Source organism: Gastrolobium bilobum, unplaced genomic scaffold (genome assembly GCF_033153095.1).
Source record: "Gastrolobium bilobum isolate Gb01-03AN ecotype WA unplaced genomic scaffold, APGP_CSIRO_Gbil_v1 utg500, whole genome shotgun sequence".
In the NCBI taxonomy this organism is placed as follows: domain Eukaryota; kingdom Viridiplantae; phylum Streptophyta; class Magnoliopsida; order Fabales; family Fabaceae; genus Gastrolobium; species Gastrolobium bilobum.
The window spans coordinates 225,309-237,724 of record NW_026896335.1 but is presented as its reverse complement, the minus strand read 5'-3'; the positions used below and the strand labels follow the sequence as shown (position 1 = coordinate 237,724).

The 12,416-nt window shown below is 33.5% G+C and overlaps 1 protein-coding gene across 2 annotated transcripts; it reads left to right on the top strand.

Annotated features, from left to right (window-relative positions):
* Positions 1-3,434: 3,434 nt before the first annotated feature.
* Positions 3,435-11,906, top strand: LOC133299070 (protein CHROMATIN REMODELING 25). 2 transcript variants are annotated; one of them, XM_061498484.1, is made up of 21 exons: positions 3,435-3,646; positions 3,728-4,105; positions 4,258-4,344; positions 4,461-4,701; positions 4,780-4,905; positions 5,014-5,070; positions 5,158-5,244; positions 5,520-5,615; positions 5,858-5,908; positions 6,563-6,627; positions 6,749-6,839; positions 7,140-7,231; positions 7,308-7,440; positions 8,903-9,022; positions 9,148-9,261; positions 9,379-9,462; positions 9,559-9,636; positions 9,733-9,791; positions 10,505-10,691; positions 10,877-10,975; positions 11,529-11,906. In XM_061498484.1, the coding sequence occupies exons 1-21, from the start codon at positions 3,468-3,470 to the stop codon at positions 11,886-11,888; spliced, it is 2,784 nt and encodes a 927-aa protein (XP_061354468.1). In that variant the 5' UTR covers positions 3,435-3,467; the 3' UTR covers positions 11,889-11,906. The 2 variants fall into 2 exon arrangements, with proteins under 2 accessions (XP_061354468.1, XP_061354467.1); XM_061498483.1 differs by having other exon boundaries at positions 6,563-6,637; positions 6,753-6,839.
* The last annotated feature ends 510 nt before the right edge of the window (positions 11,907-12,416 follow it).

Genomic DNA, 12,416 nt, shown 5'->3' with positions numbered 1-12,416 from the left:
AAAGGATAACACAAACACATATACCAACTTTAAATGCACTTGCTCGAATTGACATTCATAAATACACTATAGCAATATCAAATAAGTCTAATATTCGTCGCAAACGTGGAAGACCAATTGGGTCTAAAGATACAAACCCAAGGAAAAAAGAGAACCGAGTAAATTAATTGGTGATAAAATAATTGTCTATACCCCTGAAGAGGTAATGGAACAACGAAAATAGATAATAATGATGATATTGATACTCTGGAAGAAGATCAGGTAACTGAAAATGTTGATAAGATCTCAATTAATTATATCGCAAATGGTGAAAGATGGAACATGAATGAAACGGTTGTTGATGACATATTTGCATATGCTATAGCAATTGATGTAATTAATGAAAAGAATTGTGAGCCAAAAACTATTGAGGAGTGTCGACATAGAAAAGATTGGCCACAATGGAAAGATGTGATTCAAGCTCATCAATTGAGTTCACCATTGGTCTTCGATCTCTCAACATTGAGAAATTTCCTTTTCACCCTCGAGAAAATGATAAAGAAGTCCTTGGTCCTGAAGTACCATATCTAAGTGCAATTGGGGCTTTAATGTACCTTGCTAATAACACACGATCTGATATAGCTTTCCTTATAAATGTGCTAGCAAGGTGCAACGCTACTCCAATGCGAAGGCATTGGAATGGAATAAAACATATATTTCGTTATCTTCGCGAAACACATCATATGAGATTATTTTATAAAAAGAATTCAAAGCCTGAGTTAGTTGGGTATGCAAATGCTGAATATTTATCAGACCCACATAAAGCACGATCACAAACAGGATAGTTATTCACATATGGTGGTACTGCAATTTTCTGGCGATCAACGAAGTAGGCTTTGATAGTGACCTTTTCAAACCATGCAAAATTAATTGCACTATATGAAGCTGGTCGAGAATGTGTATAGCTAAGATCAATGATTCAACATATATAAGAAGCATGCAACCTAGAATTGATCAAGGGAAAACCAACGTTACATTACGAAGATAATGTTGCATGTATTGCTCAAATAAGAGAAGGTTACATCAAAAGAGATAGAACTAAGCACATTTTGCCAAAGTTTTTTTTTTCACACACGATCTTCAAAGGAATAGTGAGATAGATGTCTATAAGATTTGATTAAATGAAAATCTTGCATATCTATTCACAAAGTTATTGCCTATTAAATCTTTTGAGCAACTTGTACACAAGATTGGTCCATGTCATCAGAGTAATATTCGTTGATATCACGGGAAGTAAATCAATTATGAATAATGTACTCTTTTTCCTTCGCTAAGTTTTTATCCCATAAGATTTTTCTTAACAAGATTTTAATGAGACATATTCATAATGTGTAGTCATCTAAGGGGAAGTGTTGTAAAACATGATTTTCATATGTGGATGACTATTGAGATTCAAGAAAGTGATCTTTTGCTTGCCATGACCTTTGATATAAATTGTAACCATATAAATATAAGTATAATGATGCATTGATGTGTAATCAGTCTCCATATTCATTCTTGGAGTCCTATATAAAGACATGTACTCTATGAAAAAGACAATAACAAGAATTGTTGTTATTCTCCTACTCTCTCACTTTATTTCATATTTCCTCTTTTCTCTATAAGTTTTATAACATTTCTCTACTTTCTCTTTTAGTTTTATAACTTTTTTATAGTTTCCTTTTTTCTTAAATAATTTTTTTTAAAGTTAAAGTTATTTAAAGTTTGGATGGAATACAAAAAAATTACTTTTAAATAAAAAAGTTATTTGGATGTTAAAAATAAGGGATATGATATTCTACCTATACTTTTTTATGTCTACTTTATCTACTCTCATCTTCAACACCCTTAGATAAAAATCTCAACTAACTTTCACAATCTCTCTTTCCTCTTGAGATTTCGATCCAACGGTGCTGAAAATGAATAAATATAGTAGATACGAAAAAGATAGATATAATATTTTATCCCTAAAAATAATTAGCACTTTTTATATATAAAATTATCAAAAAGGATATATGACAGTAGTGGTGGTAAAGGAGTGGAGTAGTTAGATTAGGGTAGAGTAGTTGGAGTGAAATTAAGATAAAGTTGATTTCTTAAAAAAAATACTTGATTTTTGCCTTATGTTTTTTTCCGTTAACTCAAAACTAAAAAATAATTATAAGAAATTGTAAAAAAAAATAGGTTATAAATATAATCTCTTTTATTTATAATAATTATTTCCTTAAATTATATTTGTAATCTAATCTAATTATTACGTACCCTTTTGTGTTTTTTCAAAATAAAAAAATTAACAAAAAAATTCATTATTCTATATTGTCTTGTAATATAAAACACATGATGTCACAAGAAAAACATTTATACTTTTAAAGAATATAATTTTGTGTCATTTAAGATGAAATAATGTCGCTTATTTGCATAATTAGTAATTTTTTATATTTTCTCTTCTCCATAAAATTAGGAAGAGAGTGAAAGTGGATGATAAAGAATATAATTATTCACTAATTACGCAAAAAAGAAAACGTCATTTCATCTAAAATAACACAAAGTTATATTCTTTTTTTTTTTGAATAACACAAATTTATATTCTTTAAAAGGACAAACGTTTTTTGTCTTATGTCACATATGAAAATGCATGAAAACTCGGTGCTTTGTTCCTCAAAGTTGGAAAAAAGCAAACTCACTTTTGCATGTTTTATTTATCATCATTGTTTTGTATGGAAGAATCTTAATCATACAAAGATAAATCAACGGTGATAATTTTATAATTATCTAATCATAATATTTTTCTCTCACTTCCTTTAATCATAATTGATTTACTTTTGTATGATTATAATTCTTCCATATGAAATGGTCATATTAAATAATATATGAGAGGATCCGCTCCCTGCTTTTGGAAGATGTTTCGATAGTTTTTTTTTCTTTCTAAAAAACATTACTTTTTTTTTCTAAAAAAATAATTTTCTAAAAAATAATTGCAAGTGAAAAAACCCAAACCCAAAATTCCAACCCTAAATTGTATTATATAGATTCATTATAGGGTTTATTTTTCTGCAATGATTGTAAATAAAGTATTTATACTAAACTAAAAACGATATTATTTTGGGACGAAAATTAAGATATTTTATAATTTTAATTTATTTTAAGATTATAATAGTGTTTATCATTATAATTTTTTAATTTTTAACACAAAATAATATCTTTTTAAGAATAAATATAAATAATTTATCTAAAGTCACGTTAGAAACATTAAATTCTTATATCCATTGAAACTTTGGACACCGTTGTTATTTTAAAAAATAAAATAAAAATTGTTATGAGAAAAAGGAATTGGCGGACACGTTGTTATTTTAAAAATAAAATAAAAATAGTTATGATATTAAAATTTTACAGCGAAAAAGGAATTGGCGGTAGAGAGAGAGAGAGATTGAAACTTGAATTTGAGGAGTATGAGTGAGAGAATGAGGATGGAGGAAGAGGAAGATGAAGTGGTGTCGTGCTCTTCTGATCCCGGTGACGATGATATTGAAAAATCTTTTGATTCCGGGGACAGTGACTATGATATTGAACAATCTTCCTCTCCGCTGGACGAAGAACGCAAATCGCAGAATGTGGAAGCTCTCCTGAGGTATTTCGAATGTTTCTATTCTATTAGCATTTAGCAATTGTAATTATGAAATCGTTATTAAAATTGGAATAATAATTATAGGGGGAACCTGATCGTGAAGAGACAATCGTTGCTACCGCGAGTTCTATCAGTTTCAGGAGCGGCTGTTTGTAGAAAACCCTTTAAGCCTCCATGCTATAAATCTAATGGTTACAATCAAGACCTTACTCGTAGGCTTTCCGCTCGCAAAAGGTTTGTCCCGTGGGGCTCTACTACACCTACACCAGTGGTTGTGGCTGAGTTGAACTTGAATGTGCCGCCAATAACTATAAGCCATGTTGATGTTGCTGAGGAGGAGAAACCATCTTTGCCCCCTGGGGTTGATCCTCTAGTATTGTGGCACCCTGAGGATGAGGCTTCTAGTTTGACAACGATAACAGTTGACCCTTTGCTTGTTCGTTTCCTTCGTCCACATCAGAGGTGTTTCTGCTTATGTCACTATTGGATTTGGATACTTTATCTTTACTTTTGTGCCTATGCTTTTACCTCAGTATCAAATCATTTCATGATTTATACATATCGCCTTTCTTCAATCTGGCAAATAAGTATTTCTTTTAACTCCTTTGATGCAGAGAAGGGGTTCAGTTTATGTTTGATTGTGTCTCAGGGCTATGTAGTACACCAAATATACATGGATGCATTTTGGCAGATGATATGGGGTAAGTTCTTCTTAGCTTCTTTCTTTTGAAATCTTTACTTTATGACGATACATTTTTTCTTTCTTCCCAGTTTTTTTCATTATAGCGCTGCCTTTGATACTACTTTTATTGCACAGTTTGGGGAAGACATTGCAGTCGATCGCATTACTATATACTCTTATTTTTCAAGGGTTTGATGGGAAGCCAATGGTTAGGAAGGCCATCATTGTGACTCCGACCAGCCTTGTCAGCAATTGGGAAGCTGAAATCCACAAGTGGGTTGGAGAAAGAGTTCATCTTGTTGCTCTATGTGAAAGCACAAGAGAAGATGTTGTCTCTGCGATTGAGAATTTTACAAGTCCCCACAGCACTTTACAGGTGAAATTTCCCACCATTCTTCTATTTGTTGGATAGCTTGAACTACATATGCTCTCAGATAATATTTCCTAATTACAGGTGCTCATTGTTTCATATGAGACATTCCGAATGCATTCATCAAAGTTTAGCTCTAGTGACTCGTGTGACCTTCTCATATGTGATGAGGCTCACAGACTGAAAAATGACCAGACAATAACAAACAAGGTATTCTACAAATTCTTTCCCCCCCTCCTTTACATGCATGTTTCTCAGTTAGACAGTTCCTATCGGTTGCCATGGTTCTGTGTTTCTCACAAATACTTCCTGGATTAGGCATTGGCTGCTCTTCCATGCAAACGTAGAATTTTGTTGTCAGGAACTCCTTTGCAAGTGAGGATCTATGCACGATTATCTGTTTGTCTTGTGAGTTACATTCCTAATCCTCATTTATTTATTATGGACAAATGCCACTTGCAGAATGACTTAGAAGAATTCTTCGCAATGGTTAACTTTACTAATCCTGGAATATTGGGTGATATTGCACATTTTCGACGTTACTATGAGGTACATTGATCGCTTTAAACTTTACATTTTGGATAGACATTGTGCCAAAAGCTTAAGGTCATCCTATTTCAGAATACATTGGTAATTAGGAAAGAGGAGTTAATCAATTGCTAAATAAAACTCTATAGTATGTACCGTACATTCTGTAGACACTGATATGATAACAAGACAAACCAACTTCAGAAAGTTCTCGGGAGATGTGATTCTGGAATTGGTTTTTCCCGCTCTTTTGTGTTTCTGGTTTTATTTAACTGTGGCCAACTTGCATCATGAAGGCACCGATTATTTGTGGAAGAGAACCTGCTGCCACAGCAGAAGAGAAGAAGCTTGGTGCTGAACGCACTGCAGAATTAAGTGCCCAAGTTAATCGGGTAATATTTTTTCTTGGCCTCTGCATGTGAATTGGACTCCTCTCTGTTCCTTAGAGAGCTGTATTATTATCCATCAGTAGTCATTGAAATTGTTAACCTGCTTGATAACTAGAATAAGGTATTACATAGAACTGATTGCTGAATGCTAATGAAGACCAACTGGTTTCTTTTCGTTCTGATAAGAAAATTTACTTCTGTGCTTCTGTTTTCCTGAAAATTAACCGACCAGTATTCTTTTTCAGTTCATATTAAGAAGGACTAATGCATTATTATCGAATCACTTGCCACCAAAGGTATTGTTCTTTTCATGCAATCTTTTCTTTCTCGCGAATTTTCATTTGTAGTGTTCTTGACAAATTAATTCTCTTTCCTTATTTAATTAGAACTGTATTTTTTTGTATATATATATGATAGAAGAAGAAACTTATTAAGACAAAGAGAAGATGATTACAAATGATTAGGAGGATAAGAGATCCTCTTCAGAAAAGAAAGAGAAAACAAACAATAGGGAACAAAGAAAACATCAATGAAGCAAAGTTACCAAATCCCTTAACATATATGCATGAGAAAACCCTGTAAAAAGACCATTTGCTTTACTAAAAGACAAACGCCCAAATTTAATCCCAAAGAAGCTTCTCATCCAAAGAAATCTCCTTAAAGATGTGGGAATTACATGAATTGTAGGTGTTTGTTGATTCCCAGCAGCCAGATTAAGTAAAATTGTTTTTACATATCAAGAAATCTTTAGAATTTGGTAATGCACGAGAAGGTAGATTTAAATACTTGTTGATTATTGAAATATTTGGACATATTTTAAATGTTATATATGAAATTGACTGAAGCCTAATTCCTCGAAGCACATGGAAAGGAACTATGTAGACAATTGGTTATTAGTTTTGGCTCTTAAATAGTAATCTTATATCCATGACCTTTTTTTTGTGGTACAGATAGTTGAAGTTGTTTGCTGCAAGTTGACTCCACTACAGTCTGACCTCTATAAACATTTTATACAATCCAAAAATGTAAAGTCCAGTTTTGATTGAGCAAACATATTTTCATAACGTGCTTAAATTGTTGGATATTGACAAAAACTAGATTATCAGACCAGAATTGATTAATCTGCATCGTCAAACACAGGTTAAACAGGCATTTACTGCAGAACTGAAGCAATCAAAGATTTTGGCCCATATATCAGCTCTCAAAAAGTTGTGCAATCATCCGAAGGTATGATTTGGATCTTTTTTTCCCTTGGAAGGAGAGGCTGTTTAATTCCTCTTATCCTAATAGTTTTTTTGGAAAACATTCACTTTTGTAAACTATATACTTGGTTGATTATTTCCTCATACATTCTTAATAATAAATTGTGAAGCTATTTGAATTGGCAAGTAGACTCTTTTATTTTCATTGATGACCTTCTCTTAACCTTAGATCCTCTATTAAATTATGAAGGAAACCTATCTTCTCCTTTCATGTTTGGTAAGTTCCGGACATACTTTCATCCTAACAGAAGATAGTGTTTTGTAGCTCATCTATGATAACATTCGAAGTGGGAGTCCAGGAACTTCAGGTTTTGAGGACTGCATTCGATTCTTCCCTCCGGAAATGTTATCTGGAAGGTAGATATTTAAGTTTAAGTTTCAGTTATGCATTTGGTGTCTAAATTTAGTCATCCCATGGGGGTATTCTTTGTAGGTCTGGCTCATGGACAGGAGGGCATGGAGCGTGGGTTGAGCTGTCCGGGAAAATGCATGTCTTAGCAAGATTACTTGCTCAATTGCGTCAGAGAACAAATGATCGTATTGTCCTTGTCTCAAATTATACTCAGGTATGTGGTAAAAAATGAAAAGTTGCGTTGAGGTACTCTTTAAATAGTAGTTGTAGCTGACTAATGTGACTGTTTAGAATGAATTGAGATCATTCTTGTATTAAATGATTTATTAATTTTTGTGAAATAAACAATTTTATGTAGTTTTTTGCGGTCAATTCAGCAGGTCGCATCCTACATATAATACTTTTTCCAGATAATGAACCTCACAAGGCTTATATTATTACTGCCAACAATCTCACATAGAGAAACTGATTTTAAACTGTTGTGTAGAAGTTCATGCACCCTCTTTGTGGGATGGCACATGAGTCTATTCTCTAGTTATCTTCTGGAGATATTATGGATAATAAACCAGCAATATCACATCCTTTATATATCACATATCTTTGTCCACTTGCTGCATGGATATTGTTGGAAACATGTATTAGTTTGAACATTGGACATGCATTAGTTTGAACATATCTTGTAATTGACGTTACCAGGAGGATTCATATACTTATTGTCAGATTAATATATATTAAGTAAGTTCTCTGTGGTGTAGTTGAGACACAGTTCATACAAAAGTTATGCCTCTCTTTTTTCTCTAACTCGACAGATATAAAATATATCTTTTCAACATGAAAGAATCTAGATTGCATTAAGTGTCGATACTGTCACCCTTATTTGAAAATTGAAATCCCGTTGATGGTAATCCGTTGTAAGTTCTAAAGACAATGAAAGAAGTTTTACTTAAAAAGCATGTTATTTCATCTTTTAGTTATTCAGTATGATTCAAATGTTTCAATAAATCAGTTTTTTCAGTCATTGTCCTTCACAAAATCCATTTGCTCCTTATATTATTGCAATGCCATCATTTCTTTTTATCTCAATAAAAATCCGGTTGGTTGCGCGGCTCCTGAGTTTTTAATTCAGAAGATTCTGAGTTGAATCAAAAAGCTGGTGCAGGCTGAGATACTAAGTTACGAAGGCTGGTAAGAGACACAGCCAAGGATGTTCACCAGTGGCAGTGAATTACGAAGGAAAAATAGGATTTGGTTGCTGCTGCAGTGGGCCAAGCATGTAGGACAGTATCGTTTATCTCTCCAAGCTCTGGTACCATGTTATCAGAGGAAAAAAGAAGATAAACCCAAGGAAGGAAAATGGAGTGTGGGACATTCTGTGACTGTTCTCTGGTTTTATTAGACAAAGAGAGAGCTTTCTGAGCAAGCTTTTACAGTTAAAAAAATTCTATACAAAAAGAATAGCTAAGTAAGCTAAAAGTACAGTAACTAGAATATTAAATCCTAACGGTAACAATCCTATTTATCTGTCGGGTATATATGGGTTCAAGTTCACAATCTTGCAATGAGAGATGTTTATTCACCTTTCTCAATCTTCTCCTTGGCTAATTGAATCTTTCATGCTACCTTGTGTTACCCTTCTAGTTCTCTTTTGCCATTCTAAACTATCTCTCATGTAACAGACTCTTGATCTTTTTTCTCAATTGTGTCGGGAACGAAGGTATCCTCACTTGAGACTTGATGGAACTACATCAATCAGTAAAAGGCAGAAGTTGGTCAACTGTTTTAATGACCTATCTAAGGTAAATTGGTTACCAATTTATAATTGAACCTCCAAGTTCCAGTATTTGGTTTCTTCTCCTCCTTTGAAATATCATTGAACATCCTATGCAATTGTCCATTGATAAAAACAATTGGCATATTTCAGGATGAATTTGTTTTTTTATTAAGCAGCAAGGCTGGTGGTTGTGGACTCAATTTGATTGGTGGAAATCGACTTGTCTTGTTTGATCCTGACTGGAATCCAGCAAATGATAAACAAGTAATACCCAGGGTTTAGTAGTAACAACTGAAATCTTTATATGCAAGCCTTCTTTTTCCCTCTCTATCTTACATAATTCTGCTCTTTCGTTTGCTACTTTTCCTTGCCCATAAACAGGCTGCAGCAAGAGTTTGGAGGGATGGACAGAAGAAAAGAGTTTACATTTACAGATTTTTGAGTGCCGGAACAATAGAAGAAAAGGTTTGTATTGTTGTGATAATTGAACACAAATGTATCTTATGCTTTATTGAGCTATTTCTGTTTATATTTTCCCCTCACTGAACCGTTCATGTGTAGGTCTACCAGCGTCAGATGTCAAAAGAAGGGCTGCAAAAGGTCATTCAGCAGGAGCAAACCGATAGCCTTGTGGCACAGGTCGAAATTACTACTTCTATCATGTGTTCTAGTTGATGCTGCTTATTCCATGCCTTACAATCCTATTCATACTGTAATATTTTTTATGATTTTCAGGGTAACTTTCTTTCGACAGAGGATCTCCGCAATTTGTTCACTTTTAATGAGAATGTCAAGTAATGCATTCCTTTCTCTTTTGATCTATATTTACTCAGGGCGTTACCGTACAAATGTGCAAAAGATTAGTATGCATATGGTACCTAGAATTTAATGGAAAGAAGGAAAGAGAGAACATATTTAATTAATAGTACACTAAATTTTGTGGCGAAACTGTCGAGATTCTGATGATATTGAATGATGACTACATCGAGCAATTCTAATTCTAATTATGATATTGGATCCTCAAAATCTCAAGGTTTTTGAAATCATTGAATTTGATGAACAAAGATAGACGCAAGCGAGGAAAACGACAACGACTAGTGTGAAAACAGAGGATACGAATAAGGGTGGGATATAATAGAAACCCTAAAAGTAGGATTTCAAATCATTATGATGATGTCATATACAAACCCTAAAGTTGGTCTTCTGTTGGGTAAGTTGTAGGTTCTCTTATGCTATTTCCATGAGAAGATCGATTTGAATTTGTTTTTCTTCTGTTTTCTCTACCATTCAATTAGTTAATTAATGGAGTTGGTCATCGAATCATCTTTTGAAAACAGACATAAAATAATCTTAGAAAAATTTGCTCATGGTGTAATTGTAATATATTGATGATGTGTAACAGTAAAAAGAAATGACACCCCAATTCTTACGTACTGTCTACTAGAACATGGAGTTGTGATCTTTACTTAATTCTCAGTCTAATGTCTGCTTTATTATATATTTTTAGGTCAGAGATTCATGAAAAGATGCAATGTGCTCGGTGTCAAACATATGATGGACCTCAAAGCACTGACGAGAAATATGTAGCCCAATCAACAAAAATTTACAGTGAATCTGATGAGGAAACCTCTGATATAGGTGGATTTGCAGAAATTGCAGGTTGCTTAGAGAATTTAAAAACATCAGAAAAGCAGGTTGCTTGCATGCAGTTCAAATTGTACAAGGCCTCCTCTTTTGGGTGGAGGAGGTCTTTGGTTCCATTCTTCCTTCCTGTTTCATCTACCTCTGACAAGCTCTACCGTTTGTCTTAACTCTTGATTCAAGGGGATACAAAGAACAAATAATTCTAGTTTTGATTCTGAACATTTTCTTTTTGCAGGTAGGGACCCCATTGGAAGAAGATTTAGGTAGTTGGGGCCATCATTTTTTCCCAACTTCCGTACCTGATGCTATCCTTCGGGCTTCAGCCGGTGACGAGGTGTGCCATAAAATCCTATTTAAAGCATAATTAACAGATCTATGTTATGCTCTATACTACTGCTGGCATTCTTGCATTCCTTATCCCTATGCTAGAAATTACATAAAACTCAGTAAGTTTGAAATATGATAGATTGAATGCAGTGGTAGTCATACATTTAGAGATCGAAACTTTTGCATGCCGTTCTCATGTATGCCTTGTTTTGTATTTTCGCTTAAAATGAGAAAGTAGAAACATGAAGATAAACAAGCCATCTCCATGTTTATCTTGAAAGTTTTGAAAGTTTTCTTCATATTGGTACCTCTTCTATTTACAAGGAACGGGATGCCTTTTATGGCAAGATTATTGCAAACTTTATGAAATGTTAATACTGGTTGAATATGACATTTATTTACCTGTAGTTAGCTTTGCTTCACTTTGAAGTTAAACATGTTGAAACCTAAATACGCAATAGGCCCATTATTATACTTGATTTGCAGGTTTATTCCGTAAGTCCTTGCACAATAATTGACAGTAACAAAATTGATTGCATTTGCTTCTCTATGTTTTTCAGGTGACCTTTGTCTTCACAAACCAAGTTAACGGAAAGCTGGTACCGATTGATTCCGTCATCAGTCCAAAGCTACAGCAAAAGGAACCAAATAATGAATTACTCAAGTCAGGGCAGAACATCAAACAAAAATCTGCTCCTTTTTCTTTACATAATAAACTACCCCTGCGATCTGCAAATGCTTCTGGTGTTACTAGTGCGTTATCTTCCTCTCCCAATGCTTGGACGAAGGAAGCACTAAATTCTGTCAGAATTATAAAAAATAACTCAATGAATGTAGCATTTGAGACCGACTATTCTCTTGTAAATAAATTATTACCACAGAAAAGATCATGTCCTGCTAATATCAATGACGATGATTGAGTACTACATATGTTGTCACGTAGGTTTGATGTATTTACATTCTATTATTTTGGAAATAAACGACATCATATTGTTTACAGAAGCTGATGGGATATAACGGTGTTTACAATTTTTTATGATTAATAATAATGTTATACGTTTTGTCTTTTAAAAAATAATTTCTTGTCATTTTAAGAATTAATTACATGACAAAAATGGGTTTTTTCACCCTTTTACCTCTTATTAATTAATTAATAACTATTTTGCCCCTGATTCGAAACTATTTATCAATCTGCCCCTCTTTAGTCGACTACCTTGCATTTTTAATCGACTAAATGGCCAAAACAGACAAAAAATGGCTGCTGGGAGATCCCTATTTAGTCGACTAAATCTTCATATTTTACAAAAAAAAAAATAAGTCAGTATGATTTTAATCGATTAAGTAGAGAGATTTAGTCGATTAAATCTCCCAACAACCGTTTAGTCGATTAAAAATGCAAGGTAGTCGATTAAAGAGGGGCAGATTGGTAGATAGTTTCGAATCAAGGG

Excerpts from the sequence above, each read along its gene's own strand:
- LOC133299070 (XM_061498483.1), top strand. The coding sequence starts at position 3,468 with ATGAGTGAGAGAATGAGGATGGAGGAAGAGGAAGATGAAGTGGTGTCG. Across the intron at positions 4,106-4,257 it reads TTCCTTCGTCCACATCAGAG|AGAAGGGGTTCAGTTTATGT; the intron begins GTGTTTCTGCTT and ends CCTTTGATGCAG. Across the intron at positions 9,023-9,147 it reads GTTTTAATGACCTATCTAAG|GATGAATTTGTTTTTTTATT; the intron begins GTAAATTGGTTA and ends GGCATATTTCAG.